This window comes from Asterias rubens, chromosome 18, assembly GCF_902459465.1.
Source record: "Asterias rubens chromosome 18, eAstRub1.3, whole genome shotgun sequence".
Classification (NCBI taxonomy): Eukaryota; Metazoa; Echinodermata; class Asteroidea; order Forcipulatida; family Asteriidae; genus Asterias; species Asterias rubens.
Genome location: NC_047079.1, coordinates 5,248,746 through 5,273,675, shown reverse-complemented (window position 1 = coordinate 5,273,675; position 24,930 = coordinate 5,248,746). Strand labels below are relative to the sequence as shown.

The 24,930-nt window shown below is 38.1% G+C and overlaps 2 protein-coding genes across 4 annotated transcripts; both read right to left on the bottom strand.

Annotated features, from left to right (window-relative positions):
* Positions 1-261: 261 nt before the first annotated feature.
* LOC117302609 lies at positions 262-3,974 on the bottom strand. Its single transcript, XM_033786586.1, has 6 exons — positions 3,684-3,974; positions 3,405-3,470; positions 2,615-2,770; positions 1,941-2,069; positions 957-1,083; positions 262-576 (listed from the first exon to the last, which is right to left on the bottom strand). The coding sequence occupies exons 1-6, from the start codon at positions 3,972-3,974 to the stop codon at positions 461-463; spliced, it is 885 nt and encodes a 294-aa protein (XP_033642477.1). The 3' UTR covers positions 262-460.
* An 8,808-nt stretch (positions 3,975-12,782) lies between these two features.
* On the bottom strand, positions 12,783-24,357 carry LOC117302437 (proline rich transmembrane protein 1B-like). 3 transcript variants are annotated; one of them, XM_033786387.1, is made up of 6 exons: positions 24,079-24,357; positions 16,456-16,493; positions 15,299-15,352; positions 14,606-14,737; positions 13,766-13,856; positions 12,982-13,071 (listed from the first exon to the last, which is right to left on the bottom strand). In XM_033786387.1, the coding sequence occupies exons 1-6, from the start codon at positions 24,095-24,097 to the stop codon at positions 13,061-13,063; spliced, it is 345 nt and encodes a 114-aa protein (XP_033642278.1). In that variant the 5' UTR covers positions 24,098-24,357; the 3' UTR covers positions 12,982-13,060. The 3 variants fall into 3 exon arrangements, with proteins under 3 accessions (XP_033642276.1, XP_033642278.1, XP_033642277.1); XM_033786385.1 differs by lacking the exon at positions 13,766-13,856 and having other exon boundaries at positions 12,783-13,071; XM_033786386.1 differs by lacking the exon at positions 12,982-13,071 and having other exon boundaries at positions 13,599-13,856.
* Between the last annotated feature and the right edge of the window lie 573 nt (positions 24,358-24,930).

The window sequence follows — 24,930 nt, the reverse complement described above, 5'->3', positions numbered from 1 at the left end:
AGCCATTGGACACTTTCGGTAAACCGTATTGTCCAAGGCCTACACTTCGTGTATCACAACTTGTATATGAAATAACAAACCTGTGAATATTTAGGCTCAATCAGTCACCTCAGATTTAGAATTTGAGGTCTCGAAATCAACCATCTAAACGCACACAACTTCGTGTAACAAGGGTGTTTTTTTTCTTTCATTGTTATCTCGTAACTTCGACTACCGATTGAGCTCAAAAATTCACAGGTTTGTTATTTTATGCATAATGTTGAGATACACCAACTGTGAAGGCTAGTCATTGACAATTACCAATAGTGTCCAGTGTCTTTAACTTCTGTCACAACTCAGAGGACAAGCCTTTTTTTCACTTCAAAAAAGAAAGAAAACGACTAATGACTAAAAAAAAGGGCAAATGAATTGTAAAGCAAACTCTTTGATTCCAAGAGACATTCGAAGTTGGGCGGCGACTTTAGTTCTTGTTTGGAAGGTCAGTTTGGCTGTAGCTCGGTGGTGGTAGCTGAACTGTGTTGTCTCCACCTGCAGCGCCCCCAGCGGCGGGCATGACTCCAGGGTAAGGAGTAAACTCTGTAAAAAAATCAAAAAAAAAATCAATACTGGTGTGACAGAAATCAAAAGCAAATAAAAGTTTAAGTTAAATGGAGCAATTAGTTAACATGTTACCACCCTTCCACTGAGTTTTGTGTGTGTAAATAAACATTTGCAACAAAACTTGTTATTTCTGTGGCCTCTGGCGCAAGGGCGCTGTCTCGTCAACTTGTACTTTTTCTTAACAAAGGCATTTTGGTAGCAGAAAAGAGAAACTGCCTCCTCCAACTATTGCCCTAAAGTTTTCATTGTAGCAGATATTATGGTAAGTCTGCTGCCATCAAGCGTCCCAAAAGTCTCCCATAAAGGTCATCGTGGCTGTGTTTACGGCTTGGTGACGGCTACTGCATAACACTTACGATTTTGTGGGGGAGCTTCGAATTGTGGATGTGGGCTGACATTGTAAGCGCCCATTGGCGTAGCTGGTAGCTGTGGGCTGATGTTGTATGCCCCCATCGGCGTAGCTGTCGTTGTAGTAGTATAAACCTGCAGGTTACAAACCGTTACAAAATTAGCTTTTACCGTTAAAGGCACTGGACACAATTAGTAATCACTGTGAGCATAAAAACGATGTACTTGTTACAATCAATGGAGAGCTGTTGATAGTAAGCTATAACTCATTGCGAGAAACGGCTCCCTCTGAAGTAACGTAGATTTCGAGAAAGAAGTAATTTTTCACTAAAATATTTGAATTTGATTTCGAGATCTCGAACAAGCATCTGAAAGCAAAGTTTTTTTCTTCCTTTATTATCTCTCAACTTCGATGACCGATTGAGCTTAAACTTCTCTCACAGATTTGTTATTTTGTGCATAATGTTGAGATACACCAAGTGAGAAGGCCTGTCTTTGGCACCTATTACCAAAGGTATCCAGTGTCTTTAATGAAAGTTGTACTTATTTACTTAAGACTGTATCATACATATTGGTGAAATTTGTAGATCAAAAATGGTACTAGATGAATGTTCTAGGTATATTTGAACAAGAATTAATTTGATTTGGGGTTGAACAAAAAAATTGACTAGTGTGGGATACCATGGAGGAAGAAAATCTCATTTTCTTCCTCCATGGGGACACGAACCAACTACCTCCGGATTAACGTGCCGTTGATCTACCAATATTGAGCTATATCTAGCCCCATGTTGGCAGTCTCCCTATTTTTGTCAATATCTTTGTTCCGAGTCGAGATGCCCGTCAGAAGCCATACAACCATATAACATTTACATAGTCAGTTTCCCTTGTGGTATTAATTTGGTGTGTTAATTTAACATAACGAACTTTATATCATTTAATATTTGGTTATTTGAAAAATACATATGAATACATGAATAAATTAACCAACTAACCACTGTCATTGGTTTGGCCTGCGTTCCGGTGCCGATTACCAAGCAGCAGTAGGCAGATGTGACTATGGACACCACCAACTCAAGCAGGGCGACCAAGGCGGAGAGGCTGGAAACTGTACGGCGTGCAGCCTGGGTACAAAACATGCAAGTAAACGTGGTTTAGAGTGTTGCATAGACTGGTTCCATGTGACAGTGCTTTTCAAAACCAGTGATTTCATTGGATACAACGGTTTCATTGGATAATAGTGAAGTGACGTAAGCTTCTGAATCCGTGTTTTGATTGGTGCGCGGTGACGTTTGCCAGCTGCACTTTCTCCATGTAAAACTAATGTAGTGAAAGGTGATTATGGACGGGGATTGACCTAAAGGCTCGAGGCCACTCTCTGGCAATATTCACGAAGTGTGACGTCAGATGTTCAGGCTACGTCCACAACTCGTGATCTAACGGAGGTTAATCAACAAGAGGGCGCTGTTTCAGGCAATACTGTATGTAGATTTCAAGTAGATCAGACTGTGTAATAGACTTGTTATATCACTAATAACAATAATGAATGGTAAAATACATTTTGAAAATAGGGACCAGACTATTTTATTCTTCCAGCCTCGATTTGGTTACATTGATATCAATGGGAGAAATTCAAGATGGCTGCACCATGATAAAGGTCTGTACATACCGTCATCCCCTTAGTGCAGTAATATTGATCATAACCGTAGTTATGGTCACAAGAATAGAAGTCTCTGTATCCTACAGCTGCTTGGACGCATTCCACAATGAGGACTGCAAAGGCACTAATGGCGGCCAAGATACACATGACCAGGCATCCAACGGCCTACCGAAAGAGGAGAAGACAAAAGGGTGTTACTATTTTGTTTGTGTGTGGGTTTTGTGTTTGTTTGTTTGTTTGTTTGTTTGTTTGTTTGTTTGTTTGTTTGCTTGTTTGTATGTTTGAATGTTTGTTTGTTTGTTTGTTTGTTTGTTTGTTTGTTTGTTTGTTTGTTTGTTTGTTTGTTTGTTTGTTTGTTTGTTTGAATGTTTGTTTGTTTGTTGTTTGTTTGTTTGTTTGTTTGTTTGTTTGTTTGTTTGGGTGTTTGTTTGGGTGTTTGTTTGTGTGTTTGTGTGTTTGTTTGTTTGTTTGTGTGTTTGTTTGTCTGTCTGTCTGTCTGTCTGTCTGTCTGTCTGTCTGTTTGTCTGTCTGTCTGTCTGTCTGTCTGTCTGTCTGTCTGTCTGTCTGTCTGTCTGTCTGTCTGTCTGTCTGTCTGTCTGTCTGTCTGTATGTCTGTCTGTCTGTCTGTCTGTCTGTCTGTCTGTCTGTCTGTCTGTCTGTCTGTCTGTCTGTCTGTCTGTCTGTCTGTCTGTCTGTCTGTCTGTCTGTCTGTCTGTTTGTTTGTTTGTTTGTTTGTTTTGATCAGTATACATGTATAAAGCTATGAGAAACAATCTACCTCGATATCTATATAACATACCAAACATCTTCGTTGAGACTGAATCTTCCCAGACAACAATCCGAGTATTCCAGCTGGCAGGTAAAACTAAAACAGCGTTAAAAAAAAAAATAAATTACACGTTATTTTATGTTAAACCATGGAGGAAGAAAATAAAGGCACTGTGATTGATTGGAAACGTTTAGCACTTATTCAAACATTAACATAACAACTTGATAACGAGCAGAGAAAAGCTGCTGGGAAAAAAAGGGCATCTACCCTCCCCAAACGATTTCTCATTGATATAAAACAGAAACTTACGCAAAGAGGGGCCCATATTAAAACACCGATGTAAGCTATGAGACTCCTCAAAAAGATCTCAGCGATGCCGAAGCTAACATTCAGCACAGTATTCGCAATCTGTATCGAGTTTAGAGTAATCATTTGCCGAGAGTAGTCACGACGCGGTGGTGGTGAAGTCATCAAAGATGGCGGCTGTTGCTGATGGCCTGATGCACTAACGGCGAATCCGGGTTGTTGGTACGCACCATGCTGCTGGGTGGGAGGAAAGGCGGCCGGTGAACCGGCGACTTGGCCTGGGGTTACCTGCATGTTCTCCACCACAACGAAAGTGACCTGTGATCATGAGCAAGAGTCATCAGAATTTACCTTTAACATTGTCCCAGGTCTGAGTGCGGCTGGCGCACTCTTAACTGGAACATAGCCCATTTTAGGAGAGCCACGCTGTTATGGCACTTGACTCATTTGGTTATTATTGTCAAAGACCCGTTTCTCACTTGGTGTATTCCAACATTATGAATATAAACCTAACAAAACTTGGAATCAATTAGTCATCGAAGTTGCAAGAGAATAATGAAAGAAAAACACCCTTGTTACACAAATTAATTTGTATGCCTTCAGATGCTTAATTAATAAAAGGCTTCGGGCCTGAAGCCTTTAATATTTGTATATGAATCACCTCTTTCTAAAAAAAATACTTTTTTTGTTACTCCAGAGGGAGCCGTTTCTCAATGTTTTATACTTTCAACAGCTCCCCACTGCTCGATACTAACAATTGTTACCAAATTGTGTCCATTGCCTTATTATAGTAAAGCGTTTGATTGTATTTCTCATAATATTTTTGTAAACAAACTCAGATATTCCTATGGGATCCACGATTCCTTACTTTGCTGGATTAATTCATTCCTCACAGGGAGAAAACAAAGGGTAGTTTTTCACGGATCTGAATCAAGATTAATTTTTGGAAAAACACTATTTGATTTTGGAAATATCAGCTTTGAGTCGATTCCATTGGGGCATTTTTTTGTAATGTCATGTAAACGTATCTCCCCAATAGAAATTGTATGGCATTGTTTTATATGTTTGCTTATTAATTAGTTTTCCTGATAGTCTAACTGCATGATGGTTTGTGGTGTTTTTTTCTCAAGTCATTATTCAATTGAATTGCAATGTGTTGTGTACTATTAATTCTGTATTTTCCTTTAAAGAAATATCTCTATAAGGACACGGATGGGAGCCAAATTACTACATATTATTTATTTCTAAATACATTGGGTTATTTATGGGATATATTAAGTCACATCAAACTGAAACACTTCAAAATGTTGCTTGATTTTCGCACTCTATAAGTATTTTGAACTACTCTGTGACTTAAATGACTTATTTTTTGGATCCAGCTATCCCTAAACAGGGTCAAGTAATGTTAAATGATTTTTTTCAGTGACAAAGATTTACAAATACAGATATGTTTTCCACAAATAATATATATTTTTAATTGTTTTTGTTTAATTTGACGATAAGACACCTTTAATCTCAAAATTCGGCTTGGTATCCCCGATTTTCGGATTCAGCACCCCAAAATTGGACGGGTTACCAACTTTTACTAAAAAGTGCCGCTCACTCTCTTAACTAGAGCCCTTTTTAAAAATCTGGTTTAGACTACCTCTGGGTGGAGAGAATCAAATGTACTAAAGGGTCATAAAGGGACACATAATGTCACGACCGGGATTCGAACCCAAACTCTGCTGAACAGAAACACCAGAGCTTGAGTTCGGTGCTCTTATCCGCTCGGCCACGACACCCCAATATGAGATGAGATGAGAGCTCTCGAGCAGCAGTCGCTTGTTGAAACCAGTCAGTATAGTTATTGGTATACCAAGAATATCGCAGAGTATTCCAGGCAAAAAAAACAACAACAACAACAACAACAACAACAACAACAATTTTGAGAGTACTCATAAGTAACATCTTGCCCTTCCAAGTACCGCAAAACGGACCGAGAATGATCAATTCTTACCTGGCGATTTCAATCCAAAACCAACGTGAAATATTTTGTTGTCAAACTCTCTGTCTGCTGCTATGGTATAGATTCCAGAGTGTTCGATGTCAGGCTGTGCCAACACAGAGTACTGAGTAATTGCCCCAAATTTGCTTCGTCAATATAGCGTAGTTACACATTAACCCTTTTTATGCGTATTTTGTTATCGTTCTTATTGTCATGAGATCTGGTAATAAACCGTTCCGGCTTTCCACTAAGCTCCGCCCACCGCACACGTGACCCAAGACACGTGTACGAACACTCCAAATGACATTCTGCACGATTCTGCCGCGCGTGCCAAATTTACGCGCACGCATAACCGAGTTTGTCCGACCTCAATCATTGCTGTGATTGGTCAAATGGGTGAACGTGCACAGTTTGATTGACAGGCCGGATCGGTCCATGGCAGAGTTTGGGTCTAAAGGTGAGATGACGTTTATTCCCAAAAATAACATATGTATAACGTGCGACTATGACCAATAACACTATTTTCATTTTGATAGATATCAGGGCCCAATTTCATAGAGTTGCTATAAAGCACATCAAAAATTGCTTAGCAGGAAATTTCTTCCTTGACAAAAACAGGATTACAAACCAAATATCCATTTGCTGCATATTGCTTGTTACAGGCTTTTCAGCTGTTGTTTGCTTATCCTGAAAATCACGCGGAAATTTGGTTCTTGGTAATTCTGTTTTTATCAAGGCAAAAGTTTCATGCTAAGCAAATTGTTGTGCTTAGCGGCTCAATGAAATTGGGCCCAGGTCGGACGCGCCCAGACTGGTCCCCTGTCTATCTGCAAGGATGAACACACAGGTTAAGGTATTGGTTCTTCAGTGATTTCATGTGACGTAACCTTTCTATATCTGTGTTGTGATTGGTCCGAGGTGAGCATGCTGGGCAACACTGCACTTTCGGTCGTTTGTTTGTGCATGCAGCAGCGTGCAAGTTTGATATTATTTTGTTGTCTATGTATATTAATCAATCAATCAATCAGAGGGGATTTATTTAGCGCCAAAGTCAACCAAAGTTGTTCAAACGCGTAAGGTTTGACTGCGAATCTCTATGTGAAATGACTGCAAGGTCAAAGGTGACTATGGACGGGGATTGACGAAGGCTAAAAGCTGATCTCTTGCTTAATTCACCAGCCCCGAGAGGGCGCTGTTCCGCACCACGTAAACTTTTGCATTCGCGGGAAGTACGAACCGGCTTCTACATATGCAATGTTTTTGCCGGGGTCCGGATTTTCTATTTTTTGTTTGTTTGTTTGTTTGTTTGTTTGTTTGTTTGTTTGTTTGTTTGTTTGTTTGTTTGTTTGTTTGTTTGTTTGTTTGTTTGTTTGTTTGTTTGTTTGTTTGTTTGTTTGTTTGTTTGTTTGTTTGTTTGTTTGTTTGTTTGTTTGTTTGTTTGTTTGTTTGTTTGTTTGTTTGTTTGCTTGTTTGTGTTTTAAAGATTAGATGGCTCGATCCCTGTAACAAAAGGTTTTGTGAAGTACTTGGCTCGGTAAAATAGGCCACGCAACTTCAATTAAAGGCACTGGACACTATTGGTATAATTACTCAAAAATGTTAGCAAGCAATGGAGAGCAGTTGATAGTATAAAACATCGTGAGAAAAGGCTCCCTCTGAAACGTAGTTTTCGAGAAAGAAATTTTCCACTTATATTTGAATTGATTTCAAGACCTCGGCTGAGGTCTCGAAATCAAGCACCTGAAAGCACACAGCTTCGTGTGACAAGGGTGTTTTTTTCTTCCATTATTCTCCCGCAACTTCAACTACCAATTGAGTTCAAATTTTCACAGGTTTGTTATTTATGCATAAGTTGAGATACACCAAGTGAGAAGACTGGTCTCTGACACTTACTAAAGGTGTCCATGCCTTTAAAAACAACTTCTTAAAAGGTAGGCCCGCGTTATCCGTATACCAGCTTTGTTTTTGTCCGTTATGAGTTTTTATAAAGCATCTCACAATAAATTCCCTTCATTTATCTTTGAACAGACGTTGCCAGAAACTATGTTAATCCCTTCGCTATGCGAATATTGAGACGACCCACGCGTTTATTGTAACAGAATACAATGTCGAGTTTCGACACACACACACACACACTGTAGTTTTGCACGTGGGTAAGAGCGGACTGGACACACGGCTCTGCATTTTTGTCCTGTCAAACTCCCAATGTCCTACATCAAAACTAGTGATTTGGGCATGAGTTTTAGCAGATAATGGCTCCCGGTTTGGGAATTTCTGAATTCAAACCACCGCGGAGTTTAGTGCTGAAAGACCGTGCAGTTGCAGACATTGATTTTGGTTTGCGTTGGAGCTATCCCTGGTAGACTAGGACGGCAGTGCATGCAACAGAGGAGTCAAACCTTGGCTAAGAGATAACTTGACGAGGCCTCATCAGTTCGTGCTTTCTATTGAAGAATACCTCAACACTGGGCGTATTATTTCTCTATGAGGCTGGCTTCAATCTGACTCGTATGCCTTATAGCAGAGTGTGGACTGTTCTTGTTCTGATAATAATAGGCGAATACCATACTGGACAACTTGTCTCTAAAAGACGAGCCATGCCCGCGGGACCGGGGAGGCACGACACACAGCCCCTTGGGTGGGACCGGAGCTTGGCACCTCGCCCAGCCCGGCGAAAGGAGAGCTGCAACACCTCCCCACGGCTTAGTGAGGACGTGGGTACGGCTGCTATGTGTGATCAACCATGCGACAACAGAAGGTGTGTCACTGAATCACGTTCACGAACATGAAAGGTAAATTCATAATAAGAACCGGTGTATTTTTGTCAATTTTGTTAAATCAGCTTATAATTTCTATGAAATATTTACGGGGATCTTTGGGAACATCAAAAGGTACGAGATCTAACAACACAATTCCCTCCTCAGTGAATTTCAATAGGGATGTTTTTTTGACTGCTTGGGCATGTCTACGCGTTCAAACCGAGGACTTTAACAAAAGGGGATCCGGAAAAAGTCACACCGAGGACGTCCTCAATTCGATTTCGTGTACAAAGCCAAATGGGGACATCTGAAAAACAAACTATGTCCAAACAATGGGAGAACAAAGAGAAGTCCTCGGTTTACACCATAAACACAGCTGTGTGTTGATGTTGTCAACTTGTGTGGTTTTGGTTGATGTCTACAGCTTTTATGGGCGTTTTCTTGTATGACATATTGGTCGTGGCCAGTGATGCCTGTTTTGTTAGGTTTGAATGTAATTTTCACGTGTGGACATTTTTCCCCTGTCTTTAAGAAAAGTTCTTCATTGCCATGTTAAATTTTGTTAAGTATGACAACAAAAATTCGTGTATCACAAACTTCTATATAAAATAACAAACCTGTGAAAATTTAGGCTCAATCGGTCATCGGAGTCGGGACAAAATAACGGGAAAACCCTCCCTTGTTTCCGCACGTTTCGCCGTGTCATGCCATGTGTTTAAAAATAAATCCGTTATGTTCGATATCGAGAATTGATAATTGTTTTAACGTTTTCTCAAAAAGTAAAGCATTTCATAGAATAATATTTCAAGGGAAGTCTTTCACCATTACCTTCTTTAAACCCTGTAAGTTATTTGTAAATCTGTGAACTTTTATTTTTTGTTCTATTCAGAAAGAGTGTCCAATGGCTTAAAGTGATTACCATTAATAACAACGATAGTCGCTTCTAATAGAGTTTTATCATGCTGCCTCGGTCTTAGTCATGTACCTCGTATCCAATAACAATATCGAATGCTAGTAATCATTTTGCAAATAGGAACCATACTATTTTTGTTCCAGCCTCGGTTTGGTAACATTGACAGCAATGGGAGAAATTCAAGATGGCTGCACCATTACAAAAGTCTATATCCCTCGTATTTGTCACTGAAGGCGCTTCAACATACAGTCTTTTCCTTTTGCATAGCACCATGTAACGGTTTACAAGGTGTTGTGGCGCAATATGATGCCAATCCAGCCAGGAGCACCAGGCAATCCCCATTCTTTTTTTTTAGAGCACTGGGGTCTCTTACGTGCATTGTACAACACACGGGACCAACGACTTTACGTCCCGTCCGAAGGACGACGTATTGTAGTAGTTGGTACATGTCAGACGAACTCGGCTCTCAAAGTTTTTAAATAGGGATTTTGATCCAGAAAACAATCGAACCAACTCACTCAAAACTCGTTTAAGCGTTTATTCAAATTTTTAGGAACATGGGCACGAAACTAAAAATGCAAAGTTTATGATTCCTTTATTTTATTATTATTTTTTTTTTTACAACATAGCAAAAGCGATTTAATTCCAGACGACTTTGATAAAGCAACAACACAATTTTACCGAAAACCTGAGTAAATACTTTCTACCATTATTTAAAAATGTGATCCGACTAATAGTTTTTTCCCCGTTTCGCCTTGATTAATGTGAATTTGGGAATAATGGAAATTTCACATAATTATTGTCGATGTTCGATTTGCCGGTTGGTGCAGGTGTGAGTGCACTCATAAAAACAAAAGGTATTCCCCAAACACCAGTGTTGTGCGTACGGCTTTTCCAAATAGCTAAAATATAACAGTTTCAAACAACCCATTCTGGGGTAAAATACTAGCCTTAGTAAAAGGATTTAGGTATAGGCCTAGACCTTCAATATGACACAATTCACACAATGTCCAGAGATGTATAATATAATGACGGTATAATGATAACGAATAATTAACGATGGTAGAAAGCTAAGATATTACCTGCTGAGGTTCTGTTTTTTAGTACTTTTTTCTTTTTTCTTTGGTTTCTTTTGAGTCATAAACAAAAATGAGTGAAAAAATATCTTGAAAATAATGTTTGTCTCAGTGTGAGACGAAAGTTATTTGAGTATGTACAATATAGTAATCAGTTCTGGTGTTTTAAATACCAGTACTGGTAAGTACGCAGTTTTGAGTAGCACAAAATTCACAATGCAAGGTTGGACAAAAAAAATATACATTAACCTTTCCTATGAAGAAAACTAAACACTTCCAGGCACTATGATTTGAGTGGCCACTCATTCTAAAAAAAAAACTAAAAAAAATGGTGAGAAAATTGCGGTTTGATTCAGCGTCTGTTATCTCAGGGTTCGTTTTTTTTGTTATATAAAGTGAATGGTTTATTATAGACCTTTTTCGCAACTACCCATTGCGCAAGCGCTAATTTTTGAATGAGATGCATGCTGGTCTAACTAGCGATCAAACTAGAACAGCATGCTAGACCAGCAGGCACTTCATCATTCCACGCTCTATACAGCGCGCATACCGAGTGCGAAGAGGCCTTTAAAAGAATATTATCACAAATACTTGGTACCACGACGTTATGCGTGGAATAAGTTGCATGTTGGTCTACCTAGTGATCATGTTTGATCCCTTGCTAGACCAGCATGCACTTCATTCCAAAGTTAGAGCTTGCGCGATGGGTATTTAGGGCGCCCTCTTCCAATGGGTGCGCTATACTTACTGTTATACCCTGAGTGAGTTCAGTTAAAAAGAAGGCAGATTTAGGTAGTTCAAGTTGACACTATTTTTAGAAAAGAAAATAGTATAAATTTTAATTATTTTAAAACAACAAGAATGTGTACATAATAAGTGTTGTAAAATAGTTAAAATATCGTGAAATCACTCTCCTAGTTATTAGTAAAAACACTAAAATGATCTATAGATAAACATTTGACAAAATAAGCAGTTAACGTATTTAAAATCTAATACACAGTAAGGTTAAACGAAACTATTTCAGATCTCTTGTTTTTGTTAACTGAAGCCATCTAAGTGCATGAAGTTCTTTTTTTCACGTGTTAAATCAATGAACAGAGATTGGACCAAAGTGGTGCCCAAAATTTCCGTGTACGCGCAGTCTTGTAAGGTCTGTGTATACAACCTTTGTTTACAAAAGAGTAACCTTGCACATTCATGGGCCTTTCTGGCAGGCAAGATACTGATCTGGTCATTTTGGATTTTTGTTTATTTCGTGTCACAAATGCCAAATAAAATCAATTATAAAAGTAACAGATGAGGGCGTTTTGGGGGTGAGCCTCCTTTCACAAATCATAGGCTATGGTGCATCAGTCTTAAAGTAATAAGATATGTAACTGTTTGACGTTTGGTGGCAGCAGACTCACCAGGTAAAATGCATTGTTCTCGGTAATGTGCGCACGCTCAAAACTTCATTGACAATATACCTTTTTGCAAGTATCCATTGCGCAAGCGCTAACTGTAGAATGAGGTGCATGGTCTAGCTAGGGATCAAATTTTATCCCTAGTTAGACCAGTAACGCGCGTCAGAATATTTGCGAGAAGATTACCTGGTAAGTCTGCTGCATGCCACCTCGCGTTCCAAAGTCTCCCCATGACTTATGTACAAATCGTGCCGGCAGGAAGTCCAGGCTTGGTGGCTCTTTTGTAAACTTTTGAATGCAAGTCACTCTGTACAAACAGCTGGAGAGAAGGCCCAAAGTTTTATGGCTCTGCTTATACCGCCTAATTCGGCGCTTACGGCGCCCTGTAAAGTGCATGATTCTGCAGGATGCACATGCAAGTACACTGTAGGTGGATTTCACAAAGAGTTAATACTAGTCTTACCTCAAGGTTTTAATAATAAGTCCTAAAGAGTCCACAGGCCAATATTTCATAGAGTATCTTCAGCAGAAAACACTGCTTATAAAATCCCTGCTTAGCAATAATTAGCTGAATACAGTCACAAATTGTACATGTGACATGGTATTTTGGCTGGTATTCTGGCTAGCAAAATGTTGTTGTGCTTAGCTTATTTTGGTGCTTAGCTTATTTTTGTGCTTAAGCAGCTTTATAAAATTGGGTCCTAGACTAAGCCTAAATTAGCACAATCTTTGTGAAATCGACACCTGGGGTGGATTTCACGAGTTACTCGGCCTAATTTAGAACTAGCCTTAAGTTTGAATATCTCCTAAGGTAAGGACTAGTCCTACGTTAGGACAAGTCTTAGGTTAGGACTAGTCCTAAGTTAGGACAAGTCCTAGGTTAGGGCTAGTCCAAAGTTAGGACTAGTCCTAGGTGTGGACTAGTCCTAGGTAGGACTAGTCCTAGGTTGGGACTAGTCCTAACCTAGGACTAGTCCTAGGTTAGGACGTGTCCTAAGTAAGGACACTAGTCCTAAGTTCTTTGTGAAATCGACCCATAGAGCCGTATAATATCTCTACCCATATAAATTAGTGTAATTATTAACGGCAGAAGCTGCAACACTGATAACAAAAACGTAGTAAAAGATGAAGGCGACAATGCCGATAACTTCTAGAGTGATACCGGTGACAAGGGCCACGGTACACCACGTCTTGGCCTGGCGCGATGCCGCTTGTGCTCCGGCTAGATCACCGGCAGCCAGTCTAGACCGGACCTGTATGATTGAATAAATATTAACAATAGTACATAATTAGTAGGATTTGAAACATTTCACAAAGAGTTATGACTAGTCTTACCTCGAGTTTGTAGGACGAGTTACTCGTCCAAATTTAATATGACTAGTCTTAAAAATTCCTTAAGAGTCATAGGCCCAATTTCATTCAGCAGAAAACACTGCTTATAAACTCCCTACTTGGCAATAATGAGCTGAATACCAGTCAAAAAATTGTACATGTTTCATGGTATTTTGGTAGGTGACCATTTTATTTTGTTGTGCTTAGCTTATTTGTGTGCTTAAGCAGCTCTAGAAAATTGGGTCCAAGACTAAGACTTAATTAGCACTATCTTTGTGAAATCGACACCTGGGGTGGATTTCACGAGTTACTCGGCCTAATTTAGAACTAGCCTTAAGTTTTAATATCTCCTAGGACCAGTCCAAAGTTAGGACTAGTCCTAGGTTAGGACTAGTCCTAGGTTAGGACTAGTCCCAGGTTAGCACTAGTCCTAAGTTAGGACTAGTCCTAAGTTAGGACTACATCCTAAGTTCTTTGTGAAATCGACCCATAGAGCCGTATAATATCTCTACCCATAATGATTATTGTAATTATTAAAGGCAGAAGCTGCAACACTGATAACAAAAACGTAGTAAAAGATGAAGGCGACAATGCCGATAACTTCTAGAGCAATACCGGTGACAAGGGCCACGGTACACCACGTCTTGGCCTGGCGCGATACCTCCTGCGCTCCGGCTAGATCACCGGAAGCAATTCTAGTCCGGACCTGTATAATTGAGTAAAACATATCAATAGGCCCAGTACATATTAAGTAGGATTTGAAACTGTGTATGGTGGAGATACAATCTAGTAAGGTTTGCTGTAACACAATTGTGCATGAGAGGGTTTTGAAACTTTGCATGCTGGAAATAGGATAATAAGTAAAACTATTCAATGGTAATTCTTAAAAATTTGAAAGGTTCTGAAAATAACCGTAGGACCCAACTCTAGAAAATTCTGTGAAAATTTGAGCCCAATTGGTCGGCGAACTTGCGAGATAATGACGAAAAAAAAAAACACCCTTGTCACACGAAGTTGTGTGCTTTCAGATGCTTGATTTCGAGACCTCAAAATCTAGTTCTGAAGTCTCGAAATCAAATTCGTGGAAAATTACTTCTTTCTCGAAAACTACGTTTAATTCAGAGGGAGCCGTTTATCACGATGGTTTTTTTTAAATTAATATCAACAGCTCCCTATTAATCGTTACCAAGTTAGGTTTTATGTTGATATTAATTTGAGTAATTACTAATAGAATAGTGTAGGGGGAGAGTGTTCAGTATAATGCAAAGGGCCTGAATGTTTTAGGAAGCAATGGTGAGAATATTTGTATGAACGACGGAATGTTCCACTGAAACACTCGGTTGAATCTTCCTCCATGGTTGAATGAAACTATACTGCACGATTGCAAAACATGCATTATTCGTTTTATGACGTCAGTACAAGGGTCAAAGGTCACAAAGAGGGCGTCCCACTTACGTCCATAGATTTCAGAATTGCGATGATTCCGAAAGGACAGCAGCAGAATAGGGTGACGAGCACAGAGGCAATGAGATGATCATTGGGAGTAGCCCCCTGCTGCCGAACTATCACTGTTGGGCCAGGGGCCACCTAGAGAAGGGGAAAACAATGGTAGGAATTGAAACGAGGAAATCATCAACAACCTCTTTTCTTCACCCCGCAAAAAGATTTGAGTACAACTCAACCCACTGCGAATTTGCTTTTGCGAATTTGTGATTGTTAACAATTTACATGGTGATATATGTTATCTTGTAAGGAATAGCTCTCATTATTCAAAATGTAGTCCCACATACCTTGCAGGAAAATACACTCTTAACACAGTTAAGTGTTTAGATTTTCAACACGTTTCTATAAGCATAAGTTTTGAACCAATTTTTTTTTTCACACGTTTAACCTAAAACATGCTTATTGTTTGTGTGTGTGTTTGATTCCTACGAATTATGTTAGCAGGTGTCAAAATGATAAACATGTTTATTATTTAAACATGTTTAAAAAGTGGTTACAACAACATTAATTAAACTCTAAGAACTGTTGTACAGTGTACTGTGTGTTAAAGCCCCTTGAGCGCCACTGAGTGGCGGATGATGTGCGTTTTAATAAGAAGCCACTTTTATTATAATTAGTAAAAAAAAACATGGCGTCTATAATTACCGCAACTTGTCCGCCCTGTTGAGGGTTGTACATAGCTTGAGGTGGATACCCAGTCTATAAAACAAGAAATAGGTAGAAAATAAACAAACCTGTGAAAATTTTGACTCAATTGGTAGTTGCAAGAAAGGAATAAAAGAAAAAGCACCCTTGTTGCACAATAGTTTCTGTGATAGGCTACACTCATAAAAACACTGGGGTCAGAATTGACTCGGATTTGCATAAAATAACAAACCTGTTAAAATTTGAGCTCAATTAGTCGTCGAAGTTGCGAGATAATAATGAAATAAAAAAACACCTTGTCATACGAAGTTGTGTGCTTTCAGATGCTTGATTTCGAGACCTCAAATTCTAAATCTGAGGTCCCGAAGTAAAATTCGTTGAAAATTACTTCTTTCTCGAAAACTACGTCACTTCAGCGGGAGCCGTTTCATACCATGTTGTATACTACCAACCTCTCCCCATTACTCGTTGCCGAGTAAGGTTTGATGCTAACAGTTATTTTGAGTAATTACCAATAGTGTCCACTGTCTTTAATTACTGGTAGCCGTTAAACGAGAGGCACAAATTGTTCCCCAAGGGAATTTATACTTAATAACCAAATACTACCGAAATGGACACAAACTGTACATAAATAATAAGCCTTTGCTATCTTTTAAAATTTGAATCAAGATTCTTATTCGGTAATGGGAGGCTTTGGAACGCTAGGTGGCAGCAGACTTACCAGGTAAATTGTCATTGCTTACGTAGTTCCAAGCATGCGCGCATTACCGAGAACAATGGATTTGACCTGGTAAGTCTGCTGCCACCAAGCGTCCCGAAAGTCCCCCATTTACTGCAAGAATCTTCAACTTTATTTATCTGCTCAGCAAACTCGGACGGTGCAGGGACTATAACGGGTTGATTACCAACTATCAATGGCCAAATTTCATAGAGCTGCTAAGCACAAAAATTCTGCTAAGCGTTAATTTTCTTCCTTGATAAAAACAAGTTTACCAACCAAATTTCCATTTGTTGCATAATTGCTTGTTACTGGTATTCAGCTGTTGTTTGCTTATCCTGAAAATCACGAAGAAATTTCATGCTAAGCAAATTGTTGTGCTTAGCAGCTCTATGAAATTGGGCCCTGATAAACTTATTTAATGTCGGTCCATTCTTACCTGTTGTGGCTGCTGGTCATAGCCTGATTTATCGTATCCTGTAACACACAAAAACAAAAAACAACATTGGAATTAACAAAACTTCAGCTCGGACCTCTCAACCCAAAGTCAAATTTGAAATTGATCCGAAGTCACTTTGTCTTGTCCTTACACCACACGAAGTTGAGACCTCAAAATCAATTCAAATATTTAACAGAGAAATGACTTCTTTCCCAAAAAACTACGTTTTTCAGAGGGAGACGTTTCTCACAACGTTTGATTCCATCAACAGCTCTCCTTTGCTCGTTACCAAGTTAGTTTTTATGATAACAATTAATTTTAAGTAATTACCATTAGTGTCCAGTGCCTTAGAATGGGAAGCTGTCTACCATCACTATCTTCAAACCGTGTACGTAATTCTGTGGACATTGCGTTTTGTGTCATACAAAAAGTGTCTATGACCCTTTAATGCAGTTATTGATTAGTACTTTTCAGATTAATTATTATTGTCTACAGATTGTCCATTATGATGGCAACACCCCTCAAACGGCTAATGTATCTATATATTGACAAGGGTGCTTAAATTGTTGGTAATAATGATGGTGTTCTAAACATGATGCATAGCTCACATACAAACTAATGACAATGATATGCCTGACGAATATATTGTTGTCATTCCCGCGTTTATAGGCTTTGGCTTCTTGTGTAATGCCGTCACTTAGTAGTTTTCTTGTATCAATTGTTTTGTCTTTCTAAAGTGCTTATCCATGTGGAAATAATGTCGATGAACTGAATTGAATTGAATTGAATTGAATTGAATTGAGTAGCATTGAAGTGAATTGGACCAACAAAAAACTTGTGACGTTGCAATTAAACTAACACATCCTTTCAAAACTTATATTCAAAACAGTAACACATTTGGTGCACAAAGAAGTCTTTTAATATTTTAGTGAGAAATTACCTCTTTCTCAAAAACTTATGTCACTTCAGAGGAAGCCGTTTCTCACAATGTTTTATACTATCAACAGCTCCCCTATCCTCTTTACCAAGTTAGTTTTTATGCTAACAATAATTTTGAGTAATTGCCAAAAGTGTATATACCTTTAAGCAGCTCTATAAAATTGAGCCCTCTATAGTCGTTTTTAAGTTAATTATGGCTATAGCCTTATCGAGGTCAAAGACAGATCCATCATTGGTCTCTTTTATATAAGCGTTGTGCGAACTTGACCTAAAAAATGGTGGCTGTACTGATGAAAAGGGGCTGCAACCTTTACAAAACACAAACAAACCTGGACGGCCAGAATCAACAGTGTGAGCGTATAATATTCAGAAAGTGACAAAAAAAGCGGAGGAATAAATAATACTACAGAATAATGAAAACCTTGACGTGCTATTATATTATGACTAGTTATGACAAAATAGTTGGATATTCACAAAAAAAATATAAATACATTATGGAATGTAGATTGTGAATTAAAAAAATGAGGGGAAAAAATGATATAATATAATTTAAAAAAATGAATAAACAAAAAAAAAATCAAAAGAAGAAGAAGAAGGAAAAGAAGAAAAATAATCAAACAAATTTACCAAACAACAAACAAATAAAATAATGGTAACAAATCTGAACCTCGATATAGCTCAGTAAATTTAAAAGACCTGTGGAATATGAAATGTTGAATTAACGGTAACAAAAATAACCAACCAACCAAACAAACAAACAAACAAACAAACAAACAAATAAGCACTCCAACACCCCCAACAAACAAACAAACCACGAACAAATGGAAAAGTGGTAACAAACTTGAACCTTGATTTTGCACAGTAAATTTAAAATACATGTGGGATCTGGAATGTTGAATCATGGAGGTAGGTTGAATTAACGGGGGGGGGGGGGGGGGGAAACAAAGAGGGAGAAAAGGAGAGAAACCAGCAACATCACTAGGGCCAGAATTGGTCTCCGTACAAGTCGCCCAAATGTCAAGTGGGCAAATGCAGGAGCAATAAAGTAAAAGATTAGAGCAAAAAACACTAAACGGTGGTAGGATAGTAATTTGTAATGCGTCTAGATTATTGTCTGTTAATAATTGTGTAATACAATTTTCCATGCGTGTCTTTAAAATGGAGAGGTTGTTAAAAGCCAACGCCTATCACAAGTAAACATGGATGCGTCGCCATAGCAGCGAGGTTGTTGACTAAGGACGCCATCCTTGGCACACAAGCGTTACCATGGTGATAGAAATAAACACAACCACACTTATTTGCTCCCTAGTGGAGTTGAAAGCATCACTGTAAATATAAGAAGAAAAATAAATATGTAGTTTCTTGTGTCAATGGTAAGCCTGCAATGATACCTTTATTTATTGACCTATAAAGGCACAACCGCATAATGTGAAGGGCATACACAAATCAACAGTAAATTATTTGACATTACTGTTTGTTTGATTGTTTGTTTTGGGTTTGTCTGTTTGTTTGTTTGTTTTGTTTTCCTGACAATACAACCATTATTATAACAAGCCAGTCATCAAAAAAGATGTGCCCTCCCATCCAGACATTGCTGCTGATACAAATTTATCCTATTCCTTATGACAGAATTTTCGCATGAAAGTGTCCATGTGAAGTTAATTTGTTGGTTTACGATTGTTTATCTGCTGTCAGTAATTTAATAATAACAAATGGTTCCTGTATAGCGCATTTTACAATACCCACATCAATTCGTATTACATTAGTTCCCTGGTCATTAGGCCATCAACATTCCTATAATCTTTCTCAGCTCCCTGGGGAGTATACAGCCCCGAGCTGCGGTGGCGCTCCACAGGCATTTTCATATACATAATATCAACCTCTACCCTCGCAGGTACCCATTTATACCCCTGGGTGAAGAGAAGCAATTATAGTAATGAATCTTGCTCATGGATACAACAAGGGACAAGACCGGGATTCGAACCCAAACAGTTCATATGTACCTATCTGTAAACAGCTTGTGGAATCGAACCCACAGTTACTGTCCATAAATGCAAAACATTCATTCATTCATTCATTCATTTGTTGTATTCCTTCTGCACATGGAAAGGGGATGTCATATGTTACATTTTATTATAATGATTAAAGAAATCATACAATATGATTGTTTTTGTGAGGATGGAGGTCTCCAAGAAGTATCAGCTTGTCGAGTAGAGACCCCACGTCATACAACAACAAAACAAAGAACAATAATACAATATGAAAACACTATTACAACGAAATTACAACTAGATATTGGCATAGCTGGTATAGTATTAATATCCTTTATACTGTAATTTGATTTAATTTTTATAATTTTTGTATCTTCTCCATTTTTGGAGGTTTTGAGGAAATAATTAAATAAATAAATAAATAGTAAACACGAGGTTGGAATAAAGAAAGTCTGCTTATAAATATTTGCTGATTAATTAAGTTTTCAGTTTCCGCTTGAATTCATAAAATCTGTATTTTTTTCAAAGAGGTATCCAATAAATTTCACAGCTTATAGGCCATTCATGTTTGGCACATAAATTAATAAATAATAATAACCCGCAAACAAAGAAGAAGAAAAACACAAACAAATACAAACCAACAGACGGTGTTGGTAAATTCCGTTGTGTTATCACCGGCATATGTTCAATTAATAATAATAAATAGAACAAGTATTTACAATTATGTTCATTAAAATTAGTGGACGGGCGTGAGGATTATAAACGGTGACCTTGGGGTCGGGGGCGACGTAAACATGACACAAAGCAAATGCAAAAATGTAGTAACGATGTTGGCCAACTGCCGCTTTGGGATTCATTACAATAATTCATAATGTAATTCGCTTCGCTTCACTTGCTAGTATTTATTTATTTATTTATTTATGTTTACGTTTACTGTTTTGCTTTACTCCGTAAATACATATAACTGCCGTTATTACTTTATGAGAGTATGGAAATAAATGTATTCTTGAATTAAATTGAATTGAAAGCAGTCAGCCAAACAGTTTAGTGCTCCAGAACGGCTGGCATGGTAGTCCCTCCTCGCGAGGCAAACTGTGTCTCTATTGTGGCTTCAAAGACCGAATACTATAGGTAATTGCCAAAGACCAGTCTTCTCACTTAGTGTATCTCAACATATAAATAAAATAACAGACCTGTCAAAATTTGAGCTCGATTGGTCGTCGAAGTTGCGAGATACTAATGAAAGAAAAAACACCCTTGTCACACGAAGTTGTGTGCTTTCAGATGCTTGATTTCGAGACCTCAAATTCTAAATCTGATGCGGTCTCGAAATCAAATTCGCGGAAAACTACTTCTTTCTCGAAAGCTACGTCACTTCAGAGGGAGCCGTTTCTCACAATGTTTTATACTATCAACCTCTCCCCATTACTCGTCACCAAGAAAGGTTTTATGCTAATAAGTATCTTTAGCAATTACCAATAGTGTTCACTGCCTTCAATTCAATTCTTAATTAATTCCATTCTGAGAAGCGTGCACATGCGCAATAAGAACATCATTCGTGTTTAGGCGTATAAGCCCTTGTTGGCAAGGTTACCGCATAGGTGACTCATTTCACCCAGGGAGGAATGAGTTACCCCAGTAACAATAACACCCTATTTCGTTAGCCCAGTTAAAGGCACCGGACACTATTGGTAATTACTCAAAATAATTGTTAGCATAAAACCTTTCTTGATTTCGAATAATGGGAAGAGGTTGGTAGTATAAAACAAGGTGAGAAACGGCTCCCTCTGAAATAACGTAGTTTTCGAGAGAAAAAAGTAGCTGTCCATGAGTTAAGCCCTCTATAGCCGTTTTAAGGTTAAATACCTATAGCCTTATCGAGGTCAAAGACAGATCCATAATTTTTTTTTTTTTTTTTTTTGGGGGGGGTGATATAAAGTGATCTAATTTTTCCATAACCCCAGCTATATTATACTTCGATGTGCATTATGGGAGTCATAATGTATTACATCCAGAGCGGTTTGTACTTCTCATTACAAAGTAAACTTGTATTGCAATATATAGTCATTTGTATCCGTGATCAAGGCAAATTTCTTTCTTTACTAAAGGCAGTGGACACTTTTGGTAATTGTCAAAGACTAGTCTTCACAGTTGGTGTATCTGAACATATGCATAAAATAACAAACCTGTGAAAATTTGAGCTCAATCGGTCATCGAAGTTGCGAGATAATAATGAAAGAAAAAACACCCTTGTCACACGAAGTTGTGTACGTTTAGATGGTTTATTTCGAGACCTCAAGTTCTAAAACTGTGGTCTCAAAATTAAATTCGTGAAAAATTATTTCTTTCTCAAAAACTACGGCACTTCAGAGGGAGCCGTTTCTCACAATGGTTTGTGAGAAACGGCTCCCTCTGAAATAACGTAGTTTTCGAGAGAAATAAAGGTAATTTTCCATGAATTTGATTTCGAAACCTCAGAGTTAGATTTTGAGGTCTCGAAATCAAGCATCTGAAAGCATCCCTATACAACTTCGAGTGACAAGGGTGTTTTTCGTTCATGATTATCTCGCATTTCGACGACCAATTGAGCTCAAATTTTTTCATGTTTGTTATTGTATGCATCATATTGAGATACACCAAGTGAGAAGACTGGTCTTTGACAATAATTACCAATAGTGTCTAGTGTCTTTAAAGATTTAAAGGCACTGGACACATTATTCACACACATAATGCATACAATAACCTAAATATTACCCTAGCCCTAATAGTTATAAGAAAATAATGAAAGTAAGAAAAAACACCTGCGTCAATATGCATGTGGAAATAGGTCTGTTATTATTTTGGTGAGATATTACCTCATCAAAAACTATGTTACTTCACAATGTTTTATACTATGAACAGCTCTCCATTGCTCGTTAATACCAAATACGTTTTTATACTAAGCATTATTTTGTGTAGCTAATTACCAAAAGTGTACAGTGCCTTTAAGATTCTTATTATTCTACCAAGTATGACATTCAGGGACATATATTGATGTAAGAATCGTGCACGTTGTTGCTTTAACCCAATATGCACACAATCATTTACAAAATGGGGTAATTTTGTTTTCACTGTTCCGCTTTTACCCCGACCTTGTTTAAACAATGCATGTTTATTTTTCAAATTTTGTTCTTCTTCAAGAAATGAAAACATTATTTGAAAAGGAAATATCTCTAGGTTTACAAAAAAAAATACGATAAAACTTGTTTGCGATTCACTCGAGATAATAGTTTCGGAAGCGAAAGGAAGATAAATTAGGTTCTTCATAAATACTATTTTCCCTGACTCATTTTGGGCGAAATTTCAGACAAAAAAATTAAAGGGGAAGTTGATCCGTTTCGCATGTTTGTAATTGCCTTTTGTAATATCCAAAAGCAACGAATACCTGTGGGTTTTGGGGATGGAAATACAATGAAACTAGCATAATATGAACATTTCATTTCAAAAGGTGGTCGCACTTTTGAGATTTTGCTGATTTTTCCGATAGGAATACACATCCTGAGAAGCGTTACCGCGGGTAACGCTTACCGCGATAAACGCTTCTCAGATTCGATTTATTTTACTTCTAACCAGCAGTTTCCTATACTCCCATTACTTTTAAGAGTGTTTTTAAACGTACATTGCCTTCAAGGCACTAGACACTATTGATAATTACTTTAAACAAAAATTAGCACAAAAACTTATTTGGTAATGAGCAATGGAAAGCTGCTATAACCTCTGAAGTAACGTAGTTTTTGAGAAAGAGGTAATTTCTCTCAAGCAAACTTCTTTTTACAACAGCTCCCATTGGTTCTGTCCATGTTTTCCAACTGTGGACCTTTCCTGAACCGTGGACCCTATTGTCCTCTTCCTCGGTATGAATTTGTGTACCTACCATGTTACTACTCACAACAAAATACACATGTGTGACATAATGTACGCCTGCCCTCTGGTTCTGAGAAAAATGAATTTTGTCTTGGTGCGTACAATGGGCGTGACCACCAAGACAAGATTCGATTATCGAACCCAACAATTGGGTCGAAGAAATGTTTCCGCCCAAAATGACTAATACACTACTATAGTGATCAGAATTTAAACAAAATCCAGCAATGGGTCAAAACCAAAATTAAGATATTCTTTTTCTCCCCGATGTGAATTTAACATATAATAAAATGAACAACTATAAACGAACAATATTTAGCTTGTTCTCGCAAATTAAAATATTATTTTCAATGCCAAGTTCACCTAAAACGAAAGTGGTCCTGCAGCTTACATTTCAAGTTGGTTTTCCTCAAAAAATAAGTTGTCTGCACTGCAAAAGATCAGGGGTTGACAAATCAGTACTACTGACAAACACAAAATGAGTCTCAAATCAGGATCCAGGTTTTACGGTTCGTTGGAATGATGGCATTTCCACCTTTTTGTAACCCCTGTACTGTGGGTAAAAGATTCGAGGGGTTTGGGTTGGGGGACAATATCATCAATCAGTGCTAGATAATTTCTTTCCATTCCTTTTTTTCTCTTCTAAAAGCAGGAGGAGAGAGTACTTGTGTTAAATTCATGTTCAACTGAGTTTCTGAGTTTCATTTGCTTGTTTAAAAAAAAAAAAAAAAAAAAAAAAATCCCGGTCAACATCTTTCTGACTCCACCTGTATATCCTACATTGCATTCTTACCTGGTGGTGCTGAAGTCATCCTGAAATTTCACTCGACGATCCGCCGTGAGATGGTGGTGGTGCGATGAAACTGTACGGCAAAGTCTTGTCAATGTCAGTGTGATGCTCCCTCATTCATTTGAACTTGCTATACATAACGATGGATCGATGTGGTTGGTAAAAATTGAAACACAAAACGACGTTTTTGCTTTATGTAGAACACCGTCAATACAAATCTATGTAGGGAGGATGCGCGTGCGTGGTGTGGGGATCGGACGTCGATTGTGTGTGTGCTGCCTTGTTCCGCCAGTTGTACCGTAAATAAGTAGAACACCGTCAATGCAATCTATAATTTTATCCATTAGGCCAAATAATAAAAAAAAATCAGTTGATCGTCCCTCCCTTGTCCTTTTTTTGATGCCGCATCCTTGTTTGTATTATTATTTATCTTACATTTTATTTTTCAAAAAGATTCGGTGTATTTCTCGTTAAACTTACTAATATTTTAAGAACATACTGTTTGAATTAAAAGGCTTATAGCGGCCACATTTTAAAGAAATACAAAATTACATGCCCTCATCCTCCTCTTTTTGGAAAAAAACCCGGACGATTAACTGTTTTATTTATTTATTTGGCCTTATATGGGGGAAATGAGGCCAAGGCGGTCGTAGTCTTAGCCTTTGGTCAAGGCGCACACGGCACACCGGATAGCACGCACAGCCCCAAAAATGTATCGCACGTTTTGCATTGTCTAAGTGGGATACGCTCAGTTATAAAAATCGCTAAAGCGCGCCCTCTTACGGTATTATTTAACCAACTAGTTTGTATTTGTCTGTGGTAACTCGCTCTAGACTATAGTCTGGGCGCCTGTCT